Consider the following 21,939-nt stretch of genomic DNA (forward strand, 5'->3'; position numbering starts at 1 on the left):
GAATCACCTCGCAATTGGCTGAAATCCAAACGTGAAATATCATAATTTCAACCAATCAAGAAGGACTGATGATTTTTGAATCATTTTGGCGGCGGCTCCGAAATGGTGCAGACGCTGTCGCTGCGTGCGACGCAGGACGGCATCATCTGGCCGCGGCGGCCGCTGGTGAGCAGCAAGGGGCTGCTGTCATGCGTGCAGAACCTGCCGCTGAGCTCGCACGACAAGAAGCCCGCGAGATTCCGCGCCGTGGCCTTCAACGTGTCGGGTGAGCTGCTGGCGGCGACGGACGAGCGCGGTCGCGTCTTCGTTTTCTTCGTAACGGCCAATCGCTACGCGCTAGTGATGCACTTGGGAGTTCCCACCGTCAGCTGCTGCTTCAGCCCCGCGCGCAAGACGGAGCTGCTCGTGACGTGCGAGGACGAGACGGTGCGCTGCATTGACGTGCTGTCGCAGACACTGGTCAGCACGCTACGAGGTCACAGGTTCCCGGCGCGATGCGCGTCCTTCCAGAAGTCCGGACAACTGGCGCTCACGGCCTCGCAAGATGCCGTGATCCTGTGGGACACCAAGGACTGGTCCAGGTATCGAGTGCTGAACGCCGGCCCCGGCGTGGAAGAAGCAACGTTCGTGGCGCGAGGGGGGTTGGTGGCTGTCTGCTTCCAAGACGACACGATTATGATGTGGGAGCTCGAGTCGTTGGCACTGAGATACAGGTTCGCGTTGCCTGAGAGAGAGCGATCGCCTGGACTCAAGAAGATCGCAGTCTCGGAAGACCACCAAGTGCTGGTGGCGAGGTGAGGAGTTGAGTTGAGCTTTTTTATTGGAGGAGTTGTGCTGACTTTAGTGCTGGATATATTGATGCAGTGGCCGCGCGCCGTTTATTTACGTGTGGGAGTTCGAGTCGCAGACGATTATTCGGATCATTGAGCTCCCGTCGCCGATTAAGCAAGTCTCGAGTGTGAGTGGCGTGTCGAGTTGGAGATTTATTGGGTGGAGATTGGAGTTGACAGTGTATATTGTTGCTGTTGTGTTTACAGCACGCATTTCTTCCTGGTCACAACACGATGATCAGTATTTTGGGTGATGACGGGGGCATTTTTTTCCTGGACGTTGCTGCGAAGAACCCTCAGATCAAGCTGGAGATTGCCAACCGCGGACGCACAATTTCTGCTTTCGATATCGAGTGTCATGCTCGGTATCTTGCGGCGTCAACAGGGTAAGATACCTTTTGTCTTTTCCGATTCTTTAGCTGTCAGCCTCTAATGGACGACAAATGTTGGTATGCAGGGATGGCTTTCTGCTGTTGTATGATATGGAGATTGCACGAGAAACGGCTGCTCGCGCTCAGGATCGAAGGAGAAAAGAGGGCCTCGTTGATCTAGGCGAGCATGCTCGCTTACGAACCCGATCTGGGTTACCGGATGCACCTTTCTCGAATGATGATATCGATCCGACCGCAGACTCCAATCAGGTGGAAATTAATGCTCCAGTGCAAAGCCGACCAGTCCCTTCAAAGCTAATTGATAGCTTATTTGGAGCAACGTACCCGAGGCGGATTGGTCGTGCACCAAAGCAAACTGGAGACACAACTGCACATCAGACGGAGCATTCTCGCATGCGACCAGCGAGTGCCACACGGACACGATTGCTTGCTACAACAGGCCCGCTTAGTGTGCCTAGCAAAGGGAAGCATGATCATGATTCCCGAGCATTACGGGAGAAAGTCCGAACTCGGCGGATGAGCCCTTTAACGCGTCCTCCCTCCCAACTAACAGCTCAAGAAATTGAAGTGAACCGAAAGCGCTTGGTTGGCAGCTTAAAGTGCAATGGTATGTACCCGAAGAAGTACCGCGTTCTCGTTTGGCGATTTCTTCTTCGCCTTCCCAAGAACGAGGAATCTTTTCGGTCATTGGTGGCGAAAGGCAAACATCCAGTCTTTGTTCGGCTGAAGGATCAGTACCCGTTGCAAGATAACCGCATCTTTCGACGTCTCCACCGTATTTTATCAGCGATTGTATATTGGTGTCCCGCCTTCGGCGAAGCCAGCTACTTGCCTGCCGTCGTGTACCCGTTTGTCAAAATCTTCCGAGAGAATGACCTAGCAGCTTTTGAAGCGAGCGTCAGTGTCATGCTCCACTGGTGTGGTGATTTCCTCGTGAGTCTACCTTACCCACCAGTGTTTGCCATGAGCGCAATTGAAAAGGAGTTGGCTCGGCGAGACGCTCAACTCTTTGACCACTTCACACAATACCAGGTCACGTCCGAAGCGTTCGCTTGGAGTTTGCTCAAGACAATTTTCACGGAAGTGCTGAGTGAAGACGAGTGGATGTGCTTGTGGGACCACCTCTTTACTTTCCCGGACACACCACAGCTCCTTTTTGTTGCTGTGTTGGCGTATCTGTCCTACTTCCGGACAGCCCTCCTCGCTGCCTGCGATCGATTTTCAATCGAACAATTTTTTCACCAGCAGAACGCAATCGACATCCAAAAGTTTGTTCAGCTGATGATGAACCTCCGCGACAAGCTTGATTTGAGTGAGTTTACAGCGATTGAAAATCCTGGGACCAGAGAAGGCCACGGCCCGTATTGGCCACTGTCAAGAGGACAGTACCCTGCGTTCGCTCACTATCCACGATTTGTTGTGGACTTCCAGATAAGCGTAAGTAGACTGCCTGCTGCGTATGTGGCAAAGTACAATGTTAGACTAACTGTGCTGCTGTGTCATTTCAGGAACGTAACCGAATTGCTTTGGAGGAGGCAGAGTTATCGCATAAGCAAAAGCTGTTTGATCAGATTGAAGAGGAGTCAGCGAAGCTGAAGGCCGAGCACGAAAAATGGATGAAAGAAAGAAAACTGGTTCTCGAAGCCGAGGAACGACGGCGGAAAGAGGCCATTGCTGCAGAGAAGGAGAGGATACTTCACTTGAAAACGCTGGACTATGAGACCCGACAGCGAAGACTCCAACACCTTAGTAATATGGAGACTTCCGCCCATGAGACGCTGGAGGAGGCATCAAAGATGCTTCAAACCGAATACCAGCGACTGGAGGGTACGCTTGCAATGCAGAAGGAGCGCATGGAATTCGAGATTTCGTCGCGCAAGCAAGAAGAGGACTTGCAGCGGATTGAGTCTGAGACGCACGATCGAGTACGGGGAATCCACAAGCAGTGTGAAATGGAGGAGAGGCTATCACGTCTCCGGACTGAGTTCGAAACTCGGGCGAAGCAGCAAGAGCTGCAGGATCTGCTAAAGTTCGAAAGCTGGAAAAGAGAGGATGAAGAGCAGGCGCGCAAAACGAAGTTCCAGTTGCGTCAGCGTGAGGAGCATGCGCTTCTAAGCCAAGAAAGACGCGTTCGTCAAGAGTTGGAAAACCAACTCGTAGAGCAACAGCTTGCGAAGGATAAAGAGCTGCTGGGACTGGAAACTGCCCGGCGTGCTCGCCGAAAGGAACAGCATGGGAACGATGCACTAGACCATGAAATCCAAGCCGAGCAGGATGATGGAGTTTTCGCGCGAGAGCGCACTGACAAGTCTCACACCCGTGAACAGCAAACCGAAGACAGGACCTCTCTCCACCACGCACGAGAATTCACATATCGAGAAGCAGTCCCCAGAACAAAGGCTCGAAAGCATAGCACAGTTAAGCCCAATCGCCGCACTCCTGACCAAAGCTCCGACTCTGACAGCGAGGAAACCTCGAGGCGATGGAATATCCCTGCTGGCGACGATGTCCAAGACAACGGCAGCCAACAGGATGAGTCGGCTCCGCGCACTCCAGACTACGCTTCAGGCAAATTTGCGACCCACACTCCGTTGCAGGGGCCTCCTAGCAGCGAGAGCAGCATGAGTTTTGCAAGCGCGTCAATGCGAAGGACGATGGCGGAGATGAGTTTGCTCGAGAAAGCGTTGGGCAATATCAGCAGCAGCGAGAGCAGCGGCCATAACAGCCCCAGCGTTCACAGCGCGGAAGAACACACAAGGGATCAAGTGGACGAAGCTGCTGCTAGTGATGTTAGCTTTACCCACAGCGACAGATCAAGGCAGCACGCTGGAGGTTACAGCTTTCGAGACGAAGTGAGACACGAGGGCCAACGTGCTACGAGGGTCCGTACGCCGCCGCAAACCCCACCGCGAATCATCCCAACGTTCTCGGAGGTACAGGGCGACGCATTCTCCACGCCACGAGCCGCACGCGAGTTTTCGCACGGAGATGACGAAGGCTTATCGACACCACAAGCTGTCCGAGAGTTGCCGTACGCACAGAATGAAGTTGTATCTACGCCGCAATCCACCCGAGAATTCTCGCATGTGGTGGACGCAGCAATAACTACAACTACAGCTCAAGCTGCCCGCGAGCTCTCGTTTGGGGACGACGGAGAACCTTCCACCCCGCAAGCTGCACGGGAATACCCAGAGACGCGGGATGAAGGGGTATCAACTATTCACTCCGTCCGAGAGCTCTCGCAGGCGGAAAACGAAGCGATGTTTTCCACCCCGCAGCCTACTCGCGCATCTCCAGCAGGAGAATACTCGTCACAGGCGGAGATTGCTCAGCCAGGCGGCAGTGCGGCTGTGCCGGCGGCCGATCCGATGGAGCGATCCAACAGCGACAGCGAAGAGTACGCCAGCTCGACCGTGATGGACGCGCTGCAGCGACCGATTGCCGAGCTGGAGAAGAAGCTCGGAATCCGCTTCGACGACTCCAGCGACGAGGAGAAGGAGGAGGACGACGAAGATTCGTTCGACGTGCGGCACGACAGTGAGGAGGACGAGATCATCGAGGACGACCGCACCAAACTGCTGCAGCGCGCCAAGCGGCTGCTAGAGCTGTCCAGCTTCGACACGGACAGCGACGACGACCTGTAAATTGCTGTAACAAGATACGATTCCAATCGCTGTCGACTGGAGATTTTGCTTCAACTGCGACACCACAATGCAACGACAGGAGTCGGATCAGCAAGCGTGCTAAAAATAGAGCAAAACCCGTTGAATGGCATATTCCAGGTGTAATTTGTGTTGCTTCCCCGGCATTGTTGTCCGCGTAGCTCTTAGCGACCCTGCTTACTCGACCTAGCGGGGCGCACAGCAAAACCAAGAGCGTCGACACGTCGAGCAGCGCTCTATGACTTGCGTCGTCGGTGTGTATTTCGTCTGCGGTGATTAAGTCGAGATTGCGTACTTCGAAATATGTTGTAGGGAAGGTTTTGCATGTTCCGCACACCAAGAGGCCGCGGGGGGAGGGGGACCGAACAAATTCAAGAAACGAGCAAAAGCTGCAAGGGTGCAAGGTGCGCGCGGAACGTCAACCCGCGCGACCATCATTCATCTTCCATTCCGCACTCAGGGCGCACGGTAGCTACTAGCCGGCCAGTCCATGGAGAACGCGACAGCAGAGGCGCCGCCGCCGTCGACACCCACGCTGCGCAAGACCTCGAGCTTGCCCGCATACGACTTGGCTCTGCGGCGAGAGGACGACGCCGGGAGCAGCAGCGACACCAACAGCGCGCGCGTGGCATCCATCGCCGAGGAGGAGGAGGACGTCGTGTCACTCTTGTCGCCCTCCGAGCTCAGTCTGCGAGGAAACCCGGCGTCCGCCCCGAGCGGCTCCACGCCGCTGGACGCCGCCACGTCGCCATCGTCCACGACGTCCTCCGTTCTGGCGGCGGGCGTCCCCACGGAGCGACAGGGGGACGCGTCCCCGAAACAGGACAACGACACGCTGGCGCAGCTCCCCAAGGTCGCGCGCTCCGCGCCGACGCTCGAGAGGTCCCACACTTCCGGTGAACTCATTGGGCTGCGCACGAAGGAGCGACAGGCGGCCGAGTCAACGTACTCGAGCCCGTCGTCCGGGTCAGCGCCGTCATTCGAGATCGAGAGCGTGACGCTGCCCAATGACGGAGTGAAAGAGGCGGATATCGACAAGACGACGCACACGGTCTTCTCGATCGAGGTGAAGCTGCAGGGAGGGCTGCAGTGGCTCATCCGCAAGCGCTACTCGGACTTTCGAGAGCTCCACGAGCGGCTCAAACGCACCAACGCGGCCGTCAAGCAGCTGTACTTCCCCAAGCGCCACGTGTTCCGTAATCGCCATCAAAGTGTTGTGGAGCAGCGACGCAGCGAGTTGGAGAAGTACATCAACGAGGTGCTGGACATCCGGCCGCTGATCCGTGTGCCGCTCTTTAACTTTTTGGAGGTCTATGCACACATGGAGTCGTACGAGCGCAAGCTGCAGCGGCACAAGAAGGAGCTCGAGTCGGAGCGAATGAAGAATATGCTGCCGCCCGAGCTGCTGGACGACTTTTCGACGGCCTTCAAGCGGCTGTGCTCGTCGAAATATTTATACCATGGAAACACGAGCATCGGGCATAAGACTGAGGCTGAGAGTTCCCGCAGTTCGGCGACCAGCACGACGGCGGCAGCCCCCAACGGACGCCCACCGACGTCTCCGGTGAAGGATGTGAATACAACGACTACAGCGATTGCCGGAGAGCCTTCAAAGGGAAGCACTACGGATGAGAGCGGAAACCGCCACAGTGTCATCATGCACACGGCTGGCTCGCAGATTTGTATAAGCCGCGCTTCCTTCCGTAGGGATATCCTTGGCGTCTTCCCGGACATGCCGTCAAGCTTCGCGATGCGCTTCATGAAAGCTGTGTCGGACCGTCAAGGATCCGACATTAATATGGACGAGTTCCTGCGTGCTGTAGCAATCTTACGCTGCGGTACAATGGACGACCAGCTGCAATTTATCTTCAACATGTGCGATTTGGACCACGCTGGTAAAGTTCAAAGCACAGGGCTGAGTAACTTCTTGGTATCACTCCACGGACGCAACGTGCTGGATCGAGCAGAGTACCGTCGGCTGCTGAGTGAAGGCTTTGACCAGGGCCGAGTGCGCATGAGCTGCAATGAGTTTGTTAAGATTGTTCCGGAGCTTAAGGCTTACCACACTCTCGTGGACTGGATGGCTCCTTTCGCTGACATTTTGTGCGAGACAGCTGATCCGCAGCTATTGGAGTCGCAGGAGGAATTTAATCCTGCAGTGCAACAGAAGATCCTCGCAAATGAGACACATTTCAACGCAAAGGAGGTGTCTGTTCTGCAGGATGCCTTTAATAACTACCGCGCGTCCGCGGGCGGTGATGCAGTGGATTGGATGCACTCACCAGCGATTTCCCACTGGAGATGTCGGAGGAGCGCTTCAGCGGGTATTTTCTAGCTTCGGCTCGCGAGCAAACGGGACTGATATTGACGTGTTCAGCTTTGTGAGCGCACTATCGATTTCCTGCCGTGGTACCACCAAGGAGAAATCCGAGTTTGCATTCAAGCTTTTTGCCAGCGTTGGGGGCGGTTCGTACATGACCCGTGAGGATGTCTATGGTATGCTTCGACTGGATATTACGCAGAATCCAGACCTGGAGAGCCAAATCACGGCACTGATTGAGAAGAAGCATCCATCCTTAAACGCTACGAAGAGTTCGTCATCCTCATCTCTGATCGAGAGCATGGGACCGAGGACACCGTCAGTATCGGGCTCCGAATTGGGTATCTTTGTTGATGGTATCATGAAGGGCTTTGGGCACAGAAGGAGCGTATGGGATGCGAGTTCGTCGAAGAAACAGACCGAGGCTCTGACGCTGACGCTCGAAGAATTTACTGCTTGGACAATCAAACAGAAATACGAAATGGCGACGTTGCGGATCATGCGTGAGGTGGCATTTATCGATCTGGGGTTGGTCCCTGCGACGAAGGAGGAGGAATTGCTGATTGCGACGGGATGCTACACCCCGTATGAGCCCACCACATTGGTGGAGGACGACCGGTGGTATTTGATTGAGCGGAAGTGGTATATTCACTGGTGTAGATACATCAAGATCCACGTGAAGGAATCACTCCTACTCACGCCCCCTGTGACGGTCACACCCACAACCGCAACTTCTACCCCGAGCACATCAAAGGTACAAGTCAATGGTGGTAGCACTGCCAACAAGGACAACTACATGAAAAACCTGAAAGGAGAGATCGTCCGCCCGAAGTGTATCAATAACTACCCGCTTCTCACGAGTGATCGGCGCGACCGGATTCTGAAGACTTCTGAAGATATTAAGCTGGGTCGGCATTATGTTATCATCTGTGAGCAGTTGTGGATGGCTCTTAAGTTGTGGTACGGTGGCGGTCCTGAAGTCCAGCGGCAGGTGGTAGTTGCTGCCGATGGTGAACCGATGCTTGACATTTGGGAAGCTGAAACGAAGAAGAAGCTGTCCAAGAAGAAATCAAAGGGAAAGGAAAACGATGCAGATGACGAAGAGGAAGAGGATGATGACGACGTGGAGGACGATTCCTCTTCAGTACCGTCCGAAGAAGAGACTCGCCGGAAACAGGAGCTCGCTCTTCCCCGCCGAATGCGTTCGGGCGGCTCGGTTGGGCTTGCAAATCTTGGCAACACTTGCTATATCAACTCAGCCTTGCAGTGTCTAACCAACACAAAGTTGCTGGCTGAGTACTTTCTTTCAGGAATGTACTTAGAGGACATCAACCGCACCAGCACGCTGGGGTTGCAAGGTAAGTTGGCGGAGGTCTACGGCAAACTTGCAGAAGACATGTGGTGTGTTAAGCAGAAATCGATTTCTCCGCGGAACTTCAAGAAATCCATCGGCAAGTTCAACGAGGTGTTCCGCGGCAATGACCAACAAGATGCTCAGGAACTTCTCGCATTTCTGCTGAGCGGGCTAAGCGAAGACCTGAACCGTATTCAGGACAAGCCGTACATCGAGCAGCCTGACAGCGACGGGCGTTATGATGCAGATCTTGCAGATGAATGGTGGCGCAATCACCTCCGGCGCGAGGTATCGATCATCGTCGCGTTGTTCACGGGCCAATACAAGTCACTGCTGACATGCAGCGTGTGTGGCTTCAAATCAGCGCGGTTCGAGCCCTTCACTTTCCTGCAGGTACCGTTACCCGAACCCAAGCACAACACAGTGACAGTGCAGCTGATGCTCGCAAACGGAGTTACTCCAATGAAGGTGTCAGTACGCTTGAGTATTTCAGCCACAATTTTCGATCTTAAGCACGAGCTGATGAAAATGTGCCACGAGGAGTTCGATATGCCTGGTGTCTCCGAGAGTGACATCAAGTTGTGCGAATTCAGCGGCTCCATGATCCTGAGCTTCAAGGCCGACAACCGTCGTGTCGGTCAGATCCGCAGCATTGATCGGCTCATCGCATTCCAGCTGGAACCGCTCGACTCAGATACCATTCAAGCTACACGCCACCGCCGTCCATCATACGTCCAGGCTGTTGGAGTGGGTGGCTTACGGTCGGAGGAAGCTGATCACTCGTCGTTTTACGAGAAACTATCAAAGGGCGTATTGGTTGATGTGCGAATGCGAACGCAATCCCACGAGTACATTCCGGCTGTTGTCATGGAGCCGCCATCGGCGCACGCTGACTATGAAGATCAGCCTGTTGTGCTGGTACGGCTCCGTCGTACCGAGGACGAGATCAAGGTGCCTCTGAACAGGTTACGACCACGCCAAGCGCGACTGCTTTACATTCCACTGCTTTCTCGCAAGCTGAGCTACTCCGCTGTGTACTTCAAAAACCCATTCCGACCGGTGCCTTTTGGCTCGCCCAACCTCGTGCGACTGTGCCCCGAACTTACGAGTGGCCTTCACTTGTATCAGCTGGTATGGGAGCGTGTAAAGCAGTATGTGGGCCCGAACGCTATACCCCCGACCGAGTGGGTAGAGGAGGACGTGCAAAATGGCGACCGCTTGGTTGCTAACCACATCGACGGCGTGTTCGCGGGCCTCAATGACGCCTCTGCAGACTTTAGTTCAAAGTGCGGGTTCTTGCTACGCCGCGTTGAGACCAAGGGCCTCACAGATTCGCGGTCCTCATGGCTGACACGCAGTTTTGGATTCACCATTCCGTGCACGTCGGAGCCGCTGGACATCCTCGAAGAAGAAGCAATCACTGTTGATTGGGACCTAAGCGTGTTCCAGGACCGCGAGATGATGGACAAGATGAAGCACGTAGAGAACCACGACAGCGTTGCTCGCAACGAAGCCATTGACAAGGGCCCCGTGCCTTTGAGTCACTGCTTGGATGCGTTTACGAGCGAGGAGAAGATCAGCGAAGGCTATTGCTCCAGCTGCCGGCATCACCAGGAAATGACGAAGAAGCTCGAGATTTGGCGCCTCCCGCCTGTTATGGTGGTGCATCTGAAGCGTTTCCAGTATACCCAAACATACCGCCGGAAACTGGCGTCGCTGGTGGAGTTCCCGATCCACGACTTGGATCTCTCGTCTTGTGTCGCCCCACACATTGAGATCCCAGATAAGTACCCGATGAAGAAACCGAAGGGTGCGTCGAGCGTGTCGGTCCCAGCACGAAGGCTCATCAAGCTCCGGTCTCGTGGCGAGAGCAATGGATCAATCGCTACAGCGCCTGCTTCGCAGGTATCTGCAACTGGCAGCGTGGCAGATGAGGGGGCTGCTGAGCTGGCAAAACAAGCAGACGGCGACTCGGAAGAGGATGCACAAGGTGAGAAACCTGAAGATAGCGAGTTGGCAACAGGAACAGCGGAAGGTGGGTCCGTTGACGGCGATGGCGAGTCTTCATCCCCAGACACAAAAGCGGGGAGCGGTGGAACGGCGGATACGGAGGCTGCGTCTAGTAGCACCACAGACAGTCAACGTGCAGCTGCAGCACAAGCAGCAGCAGTTCGCAACCGCGTTCGTCGTGGATACACGAACTCGAACTTGGACCAGTCGCGCTGTCTGGAAACCAAGTACAATCTTTACGGCGTCGTGAACCACCAGGGCGCTCTTGGCGGCGGTCACTACACGGCGTATGCCAAGAACTTTGTGGACGACCAATGGTACTACTACGATGACGAGCGCGTCCGTGTCGTGGAGGAGCAGCAGGTCGTAAGTCCGTCGGCGTACTTGCTGTTTTACATCCGCTCGGACATGGATAGCGTGCTAGTGAAGGACCTTTTCCCGAAGAATATGAAGCCAGGCAAGATCACGGACGAAGACATCGAGCGCTTCGTCGAGGAGGGCGACGAGCGCCGCTGCAGCATTATGTAAGACGCACGAGCTGCAGCCCGCACCCTCTAGTATATTTCGTCTTGTGCATTGATGCTGTCTGCAAGGGCAGACAAGAACCACCAACAAGGAAGCTCTCAATATTATAGACTTGTTCATTCAGTCGCAGGGAGCGTAGGCGCCCACGATCTCCTTGAGTTGCAGTCTCCTTACGAATGGCACGATCTGCTCCGGCTCGCCACAGCGGAAGCGAGCTCGCAGCTTCAGGCTTAGGCTGTCGAAGGTGAACTCCCCCATGAACATCAGTCCAAGCTCCTCGTCCTCTTCGCCGTCCTCTGCGTAGAATAGAACGGTGCGCTGCTGGTAAGCGCCGGTAGGACGTAGGCCGTCCGACACGATGGTGAAGTCTTGGGTTTGAAGGTGCTGCGCAAGAACGACCGAGTCCGGGATCCGCGAGACGCGGCACACGAACCCGCCGCCATCGGCCAAATCGTCCCAGTGCTCATCAAAGGCTTCCGGGGTGAGTGGCGCACGATCATCGACTCTATCGACTTCTCTAGGTGGTGCTGGTGTCGTGGCTGCGTTTTTCGGGATCTCCCACACTGCCTCGCCGGTGATCGAATGCACAAGGTAGGCCTTCCTAGAGGCCTCGTGCCAATGGCGCACCCACGCTCCTTTTCCAGAGCTGTTGGCGCCCTCGACGACGTCTCGAGCAGTAGCGATGTCCCTCGCACTACGTGCAGTTTCGTTGCCTTCAACCGCGTCTGCGTCCACGATAGGCAGTTGGGGTTCACGTGGGCTTGAGCGCAGGCTTTCCAGCCTTCTTTGGCGGTGACGCAGCCTTCGCTCTCGTCGTTCGGCTGGAGTTCGATCAGCGTCTCCGCTAGACGACGAAGAGTGATACGACTGATCGCCGTCCAGGTCATCGCTATCTGCTTCGCTGTCGTCGTCACTGTCTCCAGTATCATCGCTGCTGTCATCCTCTTCGTCACTATCTTCCCACCGAAGCTGCGGTGGAAAAAGTGGATCCGTCCCAGGGATTCCTCGATGATGGAGAGCCTGCAGCGCGGACCCGCACCGGGCGGCCACGAGAATCAGCAGCGGCGTCCACACATCGAGTACCAGTTGCACCACCGCAATGCACCCTAGTATCGCTGACACGCCTCGACCGCCGATGACCTGTCCGCTGCGCAGTGCCGCGTAAAACACGAGTAGTAGATAGCCTCCAGCAAACCGTCCAGGCCTTGGCTCGTTGAACGCGGTGCAGCCACGCGCGATTGTACGCTAGCACTGGTTCCTGCGGGAGGCGAATCTGTACACCGTCAACTTCTCGCACTCGGCTGTTGGGGTCACGAGCACGCAAACCGTAGAGTTCGAGACAGCCATCGTAGTTGATGCGATGGAAACCGTGAGGTAGGCCAGCAGCGTCGTGGCCGACTTGAGCAACAACATGATGTAGAGGGAATGCCTACAGGATTTACGCGGAATTGCGTACGACCCGAATACCACATAGTCGCAATTAATCCTAGTGCAAGCAGCAGGGCGCCGCACACCAGGTGAATCCACGCGACCACTAGCACGCGGTGCAGCAATTCCAGGCTCAATTGAGCGCGCTTCGGCAGTGTGCGTCTCGGGAAGAAGAATTTCAGCTTATCCCAGAGCCGAAAGTTGGGTGGTGGGATTCGTGGCAGCTTTCGGGCTTCCTCGCTGTCTTCGTCAAGTGGCGCCTCGGTATCGATGAGCTCCAGGTAGCTGCAAAAGATGAGACTGACTTGGCAAGTGCATGCAGCGATTCCAACGTCAGTGAAGCTCTTGGTAGCCTCCACGAAGTAGCCGTTGAAAGCTCCTTCCTCGGACGCATCACCACACAAAGTCGACAGCGGTGGCCAGTGATAGTCCAGTGATATACAAGCGGTGGTGTTCGCGCTGCAAATACGCCACCGCATCGTCTTCAGTGGCGGCTGGTAGCAGTATGAGGCTAATAGCAATAGGAACGTTGTACCTTGGAGCCGGGGTGCCCGCCTCCGACAGCATTCCAGCCAGAAGTAAAATGAACGCGATTGCCTGCTGCAACGAGAGGTGGCCCAACGCGTGTCTCGCACTTCGCGCTGCACTGGACCACCCTCCCGTCTCCTACGTAGAAGTGCAGTTTGGCACGCAACGAACGCGGCGCCTTGACTCTTGTCTTCTGTTGGGCTCCGGTGGTGGGCCACTGGAGCCATCTGTCTGTAGATACTTCCTCGCCGATTTTGACAAATGTGTTCTCTCCTCAGGCGGCGCAGTGGGCAATGGGGGGCTTCCGATATCGGTCAAGTCCGGCGCAACAAGGTTTCGCGGTGTTGAAGAGCTCGCTCGGCCGGACGACTTGGGAACAATTTCCGGCTGCTGGCTGGCGGCGGAACTTGAAAATACTCGACGCTTCTTGCGCAGAGGACAGAGCGTCGTTCCATTGCTGCGCCGCCGCAGTTTCTTCCGCTGCTTCCTGCAGCATATCCGCCAGGGCTGCAAAAAACAAGTCCGTTGTGGATGTTGTAGCCATTTTGCGTCGTTTCACGCTACTATAAATAGTTTAGTGTACGTCACACCACTCGTTGCCGTTTCAGTTCGCGTTTGAATAAAAAGCCCGCGAGTCTCCTCTGCGCCACCTCTGTCCATACCTTCCCACAGACCTCTTCCAATGGTAAATGCACATACACCAGGTCCACCGTCGCCTGATCTTCCATTGCACACGAGTTGCATGCCCCAACGCGCTCTACAGGCGCCATAATTCTCTAAATACTGGACACTAACCGCCTTGTCCATTGATAGCTCACGACGGAGAACTTGCCGCCCCAAGTGGCTCAGCGTGTGGCCCGCGAGCTCCGGAAGTTGGTTATGCAGCCTTTAGACGGCATCCGCTACCTTCCTCAGGATGAGGAGCAGCTCAGTGAAATCCACGCCGAAATTCGTGGACCGGAGGACACGCCCTACGAAGGCGGCTACTTCACCGTAAAGCTCACGCTCACCGGGAGCTTCCCGGAGCAGCCTCCGCGCGGCGTTTTCCTGACCAAGATCTTCCACCCCAATGTGTCCCAGCCAGCGGGGGAAATCTGCGTGAACACGCTCAAGAAGGACTGGAAACCGACCCTCGGACTCGCTCACGTACTGCAGGTGGTGCGCTGTTTGCTGATTGTGCCGTTCCCAGAGTCATCGTTGAATGACGAGGCGGGCAAGCTCTTCCTGGACAGTTATGACGAGTACGCACGTCGCGCCAAGCTGTGGACAAACATCCACGCGCCGAAGCGATCGGCTGTGGCCAGTGAGGAGCCTGATGACACGAGCGGAGAGGACGAGAAGAAGGAGAAAAGCAGTGGCCATGGTGGAAGCTATGACAAGCATAAGAGACCGTCTGAGGACGTTGAGAGCTCGGAGACTGATAAGGACGCAGCGTGTCGACGCCGATGAAGAAGAAAAAGAAAATAGAGGCAACCGACGTCGAGGCTCGCTCAAGAAGAAGGCCAACAAGAAGAAAGGCATCAAGCGCCTCTAGGCAAGTCCACGTGACATCTTTCATCCCGAAGTGGAGCTTTTGCGGGTTCGTTCATTTGCTTGTACTGACGGCACTAGACCGGACCAGTCGAACGAATGTCGAAGCCATTCACCTAATCTAAGCTGCACGAGCAGCATTTTACGACCTCACCAGTTGCGTTCGGTTGGTTTCTTGTAGTGTCCTTGCAGAGCCACTGCCCTCCTTGTATTGCAGCCTTCAAGCTGCCTCCACGACGTGGGGGCGGTCGGCGGTGTGAAAGGACGAGTCGACCCAGCACTTCCAGGGGCTGGGTGGTGAATGCTGCTCCTGTCGAAGTGGCACCGTTACTTCCACGCGACGACGGCCTCAAGAGGGCCTCGATGTGAGCTTACTCACAAGTTGGTTGCTGAATTCGTGAACCCGCTCCCCGCTCTGCCGAAGCTCACTCAGCTGCGTGTCCAGAGCTCGGTGTTCTCCGACCAGCCGCCTCCTTTCGCGCGAGTCGAGATTTCGTGCTTGTTCCCTCTCTTGGAGTACGCGTGCGGACTGCATTTCCGAAAGTCTCTAGCTCCACCAGTGCATCACCGAACGCTGTTGGGTCTACGAGGCGTCTTCTACGCGAAGGAACAACCCCAGCTGCAGCTCGAAGTGCTCCTGCTCACTCAAATCGCGTTGTTTGCCACTAGTGAGTCGCATCTGCACACGCAAACGGGGGGTGTTGGCCTCCAGTTGATGTCTTGCCAAGAAGGCGCCGATCAACGGCGAGTTGCACATTTCGTAAGTGAATCGCTCGCGAGTTTCCACATGAGCTGCCGCTTTTGAGTTGGTGTCACCTTTGCCACTGCTGCTGGCTGGGTGGATGTGGTTCTTGGGAGGCGAAATGGAGAAGGTTGAGTTTCGACGCGTCTTCGAGTGCGCTTGCAGTGTGTGAGGAGCGGCTCGGTCATATCCTGCTTCTCACGCAGCTGATGGTCGCCAGCCATTGCAGCCTCGTCCGGATCGTCGTCTTGGTCTTCGTGCCACGNNTCCGGACCGCTTGTCTTGTGCGCTCTACACGTTCGGCTCTCATCATGCGATTGCGCATGGACGGGAAGTCCGCAAGCTCAGCGATCCGCTTCGGCGAGTCTTGGTCTACCACCACCCAGTGATCATAGCGCAGGTCCGCTGGCACAAAGCCCAGAATCCAGCAGCAACACGTACGAAGGATCTCGTGCTTTACGTCGTCGGTGGCGATGGTCTTTCGAGAACGCGGGAATGCCTCGTACAGAGCTACGAACAGAATTTGCGCCACCACATCGGGTAGTTGGTCAAAGAACCCCGAGTCGCGGCTTGAAGGTTTCATCTGCAGGCGGACAAAGAGAGCTGTGAAGGTGTCCGCAATGCGTTGATAGAGGCTTCCCTCAAGGTGCGGCTGCCGATCTGGCTGGAAGCAGTGCGCGGTGAGGTACCAGAACATGTCTTTGAGTATCGCGTCGATTTCGCGAGCGTCCGAGAAAATCTTCTCGAATTGGACTCGTTTCTTGGCGGAGGCGAAGCGTGTGTGTCGCAGTACTTTCGTGCGGATTTGGGCAAGCTGCACGCTGCGCGGGACTTCGGTGACTTTATGTTGATTGAAGCGGACCGTCACGATTTCGGCTGCTTGGATGGAGTTCTTCGTTCGAACGACAAGGATGGTCTTGTGGGCTGCTCTCTGCATCATATTTCGGATGCGCTTACTTCGCTGCTGCTTTTCGGCGAGCTTGTCGATGAGTTGAAACACTTCGGCGGTCCCCTCTGCAGAGCGAACAGCATCATTTTTGCTGGCGATTGCTGAGATGCCTTTGAGACGCTCCACTTCAGTGATGAATGACTTCCTTGGTACCAACTCGTCTGGGCGATTGTCGACTGCCTCCTGCTGACGAAGCGAGTCCGAGGGATTCCTGAGCATGCTGTGACGACCGAGCTTCTACCAGCAAACACGTAGCAGCCAAAAGGAAATCTCATCTTGTCGCTAATACAGCGACCGCAAATAGCCCACTAACAGTACCTTATCTTGGACTTGCCTTAAAATGCTTCGTAGCTCTTGCTTGCTCTCCACGCGTCTCGAACAGTGCTAGTCTGCCTTGAAAGTGTTCTTCTGGCGTGAAGTGGGTGGAATTATTCAGTATTCATGTTCAGGATTATTAGTGTAGGGTAAGCATGCCACAACTATGCCGACACTGACGGGTGGCGTTTTAGCACGGCCTGCTCCACCGTGAACTCGCCGAATTGCCGCGTCAGTCTTCGCAGGTAGATGTCCAAGAGGCTGTGGACGTCGCGCATTACGAGCTCAATGACAACCTCGTCCAGGAAAATAGCTTCACATACACGCGAGACCCAGATTAGCCTTAATGCTTTCGAACCTCGAAGGCGAACCAACTCACCGAGGTCTTCCAACTTCTTCAAGGTGGTGGCATCCAATTGCGGACTCTCAGTAGCAGCGCTGGGCTCGTTCACTTGCTCTTGCGTGCCATCGGCATCTGCCCGTAGTCCAAGTAGATTTTCTACCCAAAGTGTTATCGTATCGCACGAGGTCAGAGTCAAAGTTTCTGCCCACAAGTAGTTGGCGATTACAGCCCCGTACCGATGCTCCGAGTGGAGTTGAAGAACATACAGAGCACCGCTGCGTATTCGTCCAGTTCATCCATAGACCTGGAACGTCAGCGAGAATGAGTAAATCCTAACAGTACCCGCTCTGGTTGCCAACGCAATGCGTACACTGAAACGGAAGGCGCGGCTCCGACGCGTTCCACGGCAGCAATGGCCTGCTTCTTGACCATCCGTCCAAACCCAAAGGCCAGATTCGTCAGCTTGCCGATACCAGACGCAGGGCCTTCCGCACCTCCCTCCTCAGTCTAACAGCACGATCCATCAGTGACAAATAAACAGAAACGCCAGCATTTGTGCCCCACGTTGTTGATGTGGCTGCCTCTGCGTGCCAATGGTGGAGCAGCACTGCTCTTATCCTGCGGCAGGAACGGGAACGAGCGAATCAGGTGCACGCGCTCTTGTCGCGCAAACTCCAGCAGCGCGTCCAGCTCCTTGACGAAAGCCGCCTTGGCAGTGTCCGACGACAACGGAAGAGCGTGCTAATCAATATATAAAATGAGCTCTCTCTCTCTTCTCCTTATCACTTGAAAGTTGCAGTGCAAAAGCTCACACTGGTCTTCTCCAGCCCCTGCTTCAGCTGATGGAAGACATCAAGTTTGAGAGGGACGCCCGCCAGCTTGACCCGGTCTTGCTGCCAGATCTCCTTGGGCACGAAGAGCTTGGGCGAGAAGAGCGCCCCCACCTGGATGGATTTTTCAATGAGCTGCATCAGGTGGAAGCAGCCGAAGGGCCTGGGAACGGCGACTTCGTGGTACCGCGTCTGCGAGAATTCAAAACGTCAGCTCTAAAATGCGACGTGATACAGCGATGCCACCGCACGTTGATATTGAGCGTCGGCATCTGCTCCAGCATTTCCTTGGACACACAGCGGCGTGGCGCGTTCGGCAGCAACGACACACGGTCGCTGGAGGGTGCGCTGGCCGAGAAGACCTCCACCTCTTCCTCCTCCTCCTCCTCCTCGACGGCGTCGTCAAGCGGTGGCTCCTCGCCTTCGTGAGCGGACTGCATCTTTAGAATTTGAATCTACAAATAAATTACAGTCACAATGCTCGTAATTTATATTGGCACGAAATTTATGTAATGTAAAGTAAATCGCTTTGACGCGGGGGCGGCCTATTCGCGGCATGCGCTACTGTCCGTGCGCTTGAGGGATAAGGTGCCGATGAATGAGGTGTAACGAATTGACTGGTGGTAATTTATTCGAGGTGGTTTTTGACATGACATGATAGATGACCAAAATAGAGCGATCTGATAGGCTGACTTTTTTTTACGACCGTCGCCTGCATGGGTGCCTTTCGATACGATTTTTACGGTACTGTACACCATGGGTCCATCGCAACAGGTATAAAAGTCGTAAGTTTTGCCTAGTTTTCACCCGTAAAAAGTCAACTTGCCTCCATGTCCACTAGCTCAAATATCACGCGGGCAAATGAGACGGCGTCGAACAAATTTCATCTAATCAACCAAAGTACGAGTCGCGCTTTCGGCACGCCACTGGAGAGCTGGTCGTCTTAGCTATCGATTAAGTCCTTCGGAGGTCTCTAATGCTCAGATTCGATGAAGCTGAGGGTCGCCAAAATATTACGGACAACGACATACAAAGCCGGCAGACTAAAAACGCCGGCATTAATCAAATGCACAGACATGTCTCTATTTAAAATAAAATCCTTTGTGGCGAATCATAAGCGATAACATGCATTTATTTAGCGATTCGGAACTCGTACAAAATCGACTGGATAGCGTTAAATCTGCCGCCTGACCAACCAAAACAGAGAAGCACTTCCTAAATGGCGCCAAAGCAAAAGCGTTATACGATCAAGGAGAAGCGTGAGGGTACATTGCTTGCCACCCAAGTCGGCGTTGATGAGACAGCGCGGCAGCTTCGGAGACCTCGTGGCATGGTTTTTGGGTGGTGGCGGCAGACTGACCAGCTGCTCGCTTTTTGCGGTAACGCGAGGTCGCCAATGCTCAAGGGTCAGGGACGCAAGAAAATCTTTCCTAGTGTTCCAGCCCTCGTTACGTATATGAAGGACACACGTAGAAACGAAAAGGTAATTTGCAGCGACAACATGCCAAGTGGTGCTTCTATAGTTGAGTTTATACTGATTTTTGCGGTACTTTATTTCGTTTAGGCTCTTTCAACGCGTTCAATGATCGATTTCATGTGACTGCAGGAGCCCCAGTGGTGTGCACACTACATGGTAGAGCACAAGTGCTCGGAGCAGTCACTTGAGCGAATGTGTCAGCGTATTTGCTAGCGGTAAAATCTTTAGTTGCTGGAAAAATATTATGTTTTAATGTATAAACAATTGTTTTATTAACATGTCGCTATGTTTAGCTACAACTTTTCGGCTCAAAAACCCCAAGGTGCCAAAATGCCGACCGAAGAGCTGTTACGAAAGCGTGCTGAGATCTGTATTGAATTTTGGAACAAGTACTGTTCATGGTGTCCGACACAGATTTATAATATGGACGAAATGGGCATAAACTTTAACATGCCGCCGGCGCGCTTTTGGGCAATCAAAGACCGCAAAGACCCTGCACGAACTGTCAAGATGACGAAGCACAGCGGAAGGATGACCGCATGTCTTACGATTCGTGGTGACTGTGCGATTAATATGTTTTTATTGCTGTTGAAACTGATATTTATAATGCTAACTACATTTTGAGTGTTTTTAAAGGAAATAAATTCCGATTCTCTTCACCATCAGAGGGTAGATCGGTTGCGACATCGACCGCGACGAACTGCCTCACTACTCGCCTGAGCACTACTATATCGTACAGGATAACGGGTGGATGGATGCAGTTGGCTGGAGATTTTATGTAGGAAATCTTTTAAAACACGAAGTCGATGGACCCACTGCCCTCCTCCTCAATAACGTTGACTCCCATATTTCTGAGGAGGCTCGACGTGTTGTTGCCGATGAGACACATGCTACAGTGGTTCCCTTATCGCCCAATACGACGGCGTTTCTCAACCGCTGAACGTCAGCGTAATGGGCCCCCTAACGGCAAAACTTCGTTCAAAGTTTCGTGGCATTGCTGAGGGAACTGCCAAAGAGAAGCGCCTCCGTGCAATTAATTCCACTATTGCTGCTTGGGAAGAGTTATCAGAAATAACTGTTATTTGTAGCTTTGAGAAAGCAATACCTAGGTATCCTGAAGTAATGGTCTGATTAAAGTATATATTTTTTCAAAACACATGGATATATTTTTGTTTTGCACAAAGAGAAGTGTTATCGTCCAATCAAAACCCTACCGTTTTTTATTGTTGGTTTCGACCCAATGAAACTCTCCGTTTCTTCAAATTCGCATTGAAACTCCTTCAAAATTGCGCTTTTACTGTTGATTCCACATCAGTGACATGCTGATGGCAGCAAGTAACATTTTGAATTGCACCTGAATATAAGTAACAAATGGAATGAGTGCATCAGAAAATGTCTGATCATTGCTGGGTTGCACTAAACAAGACTCAAGCAGACTTGCGAAGCTTCTTATTCGTCTCGGCTCCTTCTTCCATTTCTTCCTCATCATCTTTTCCGCGTTTGCTTTGGCTTGCCTTAGCCGTGGCTGCCTCGACAGCTCTGTGCAGGCTTTGCCTATGTTTACCGGCTTTAGCAGCATCGCCTTGCTGTTGGGTCGTCGCTCAGTACATCGCATCGCTCTGGATCTCTTCTGACTCATAGGGGCGAACCGTGTTGCGCATCGTATAACGCTTTTCTGAGCTCAATACAGGCGCAGATAATGGCTCCAGGAAGTGCTCAAACATGTGCGTGACTTTACAGCTTTCCGAGAAAATACCGTCAACTTTTCGGCGAAGGTCTTGCTCTGCTTGGTCGCTACTTGGACTCTTCCTGCACTCTACGACACCCAGCTTGGCCATATCCGGAAAAATCACAGCATCTCTAATCTACTCACTTCGTATTTTTTATGTCTACAACCAACATCAACCTTCATCAATCTACTGCTGTAAACCTTATCAGGTTATGAGCCCAAGCCAAGCCTTAAGCGCCGACTCACCCCGACTCAGTGGCGTCGAGAATTTTGACGTCTGGAAGACCCGCGTGTGCGCAGCCCTCGATGGCAAGCACCCCTCGGCTTCGTGAAGAAGCCTGACTACGATGGTATCTCCAAGGATGAAAGCGAGGATAGCGGGAGCGACATGTCTATCGTCGACAACGACCCGTAGCTAGCCAAACTGGCTGATGAGATTGACTCTGACGCTGTCGACTACGACGAAAGTGACGATGCCCTCAAGCCGCCGTCTGATCCCGACGACGACTCCGGCAACGCCTCAGACACGTCGATCAAGCAGCAGGATCTACCCGTGGTTCGACCATTCAACCATCGATGCAGCCAAGGACGCAAGCGCGTGCCAAAGAAGAACGCAAGACCTCTGAGCCAACGCGAGCGCCGCCGACAAGAAGCCAAGACGAAAGCGTGCTTGATGAAGACCATGGATAATACTCACATCCGGCTGGTCAAGAATCTCAACACGTCCTACGAGATCTTCAAGTTCATTTGCGAGAAGTACGAAGGCGCCACGGCGATCCCTACTTCATCCAGCACTACTTGATGGAGATCAAGTACGAGGAGGGTTCTGATCTCACAGAGTTCTTTCTCAAGCTCGAAAACGCGATGAAAGTCGCGTCCGATGCCACCGGTAATGACGGAGGGACAGAAGTCATTCTACCTGTTCCACTCCATGCCCAAGTCGTGGGAGGATGATCTCCGCATTTGAAAAGGTCG

General features: G+C 54.0%; 7 protein-coding genes across 7 annotated transcripts; 4 read left to right on the forward strand and 3 right to left on the reverse strand.

Moving 5' to 3' along the window:
- Positions 1 to 102: 102 nt before the first annotated feature.
- Positions 103 to 4,866, forward strand: KRP23_1469 (TBC1 domain family member 31; the record flags this gene model as incomplete). Its single annotated transcript, XM_067885454.1, has 5 exons — positions 103 to 794; positions 865 to 958; positions 1,038 to 1,216; positions 1,288 to 2,659; positions 2,731 to 4,866. 5 exons carry the CDS (start codon positions 103 to 105, stop codon positions 4,864 to 4,866), a joined length of 4,473 nt encoding a protein of 1,490 aa, XP_067752044.1.
- Positions 4,867 to 5,374: 508 nt separating this feature from the next.
- Positions 5,375 to 7,219, forward strand: KRP23_1470 (Sorting nexin-24; the record flags this gene model as incomplete). The annotated part of the gene is made up of 1 exon (XM_067885465.1): positions 5,375 to 7,219. One exon carries the CDS (start codon positions 5,375 to 5,377, stop codon positions 7,217 to 7,219), a length of 1,845 nt encoding a protein of 614 aa, XP_067752045.1.
- A 139-nt stretch (positions 7,220 to 7,358) lies between these two features.
- On the forward strand, positions 7,359 to 11,096 carry KRP23_1471 (Ubiquitin carboxyl-terminal hydrolase 6; the record flags this gene model as incomplete). The annotated part of the gene is made up of 1 exon (XM_067885476.1): positions 7,359 to 11,096. One exon carries the CDS (start codon positions 7,359 to 7,361, stop codon positions 11,094 to 11,096), a length of 3,738 nt encoding a protein of 1,245 aa, XP_067752046.1.
- A 117-nt stretch (positions 11,097 to 11,213) lies between these two features.
- KRP23_1472 (uncharacterized protein) lies at positions 11,214 to 13,088 on the reverse strand (the record flags this gene model as incomplete). The annotated part of the gene is made up of 3 exons (XM_067885488.1): positions 11,214 to 12,240; positions 12,561 to 12,980; positions 13,057 to 13,088. The coding sequence occupies 3 exons, from the start codon at positions 13,086 to 13,088 to the stop codon at positions 11,214 to 11,216; spliced, it is 1,479 nt and encodes a 492-aa protein (XP_067752047.1).
- Positions 13,089 to 13,731: 643 nt separating this feature from the next.
- On the forward strand, positions 13,732 to 14,498 carry KRP23_1473 (Ubiquitin-conjugating enzyme E2 22; the record flags this gene model as incomplete). The annotated part of the gene is made up of 2 exons (XM_067885499.1): positions 13,732 to 13,734; positions 13,863 to 14,498. 2 exons carry the CDS (start codon positions 13,732 to 13,734, stop codon positions 14,496 to 14,498), a joined length of 639 nt encoding a protein of 212 aa, XP_067752048.1.
- Positions 14,499 to 15,505: 1,007 nt separating this feature from the next.
- KRP23_1474 (Protein FAM227B) lies at positions 15,506 to 16,489 on the reverse strand (the record flags this gene model as incomplete). Its single annotated transcript, XM_067885510.1, has 1 exon — positions 15,506 to 16,489. The coding sequence occupies one exon, from the start codon at positions 16,487 to 16,489 to the stop codon at positions 15,506 to 15,508; it is 984 nt and encodes a 327-aa protein (XP_067752049.1).
- Positions 16,490 to 16,749: 260 nt separating this feature from the next.
- Positions 16,750 to 18,198, reverse strand: KRP23_1475 (uncharacterized protein; the record flags this gene model as incomplete). The annotated part of the gene is made up of 7 exons (XM_067885521.1): positions 16,750 to 16,898; positions 16,965 to 17,084; positions 17,165 to 17,232; positions 17,299 to 17,435; positions 17,493 to 17,669; positions 17,741 to 17,950; positions 18,010 to 18,198. 7 exons carry the CDS (start codon positions 18,196 to 18,198, stop codon positions 16,750 to 16,752), a joined length of 1,050 nt encoding a protein of 349 aa, XP_067752050.1.
- Between the last annotated feature and the right edge of the window lie 3,741 nt (positions 18,199 to 21,939).

Source organism: Phytophthora ramorum (genome assembly GCF_020800215.1).
Source record: "Phytophthora ramorum isolate Pr-102 chromosome Unknown Phyram_PR-102_s0001, whole genome shotgun sequence".
Lineage (NCBI taxonomy): Eukaryota > Oomycota > Peronosporomycetes > Peronosporales > Peronosporaceae > Phytophthora > Phytophthora ramorum.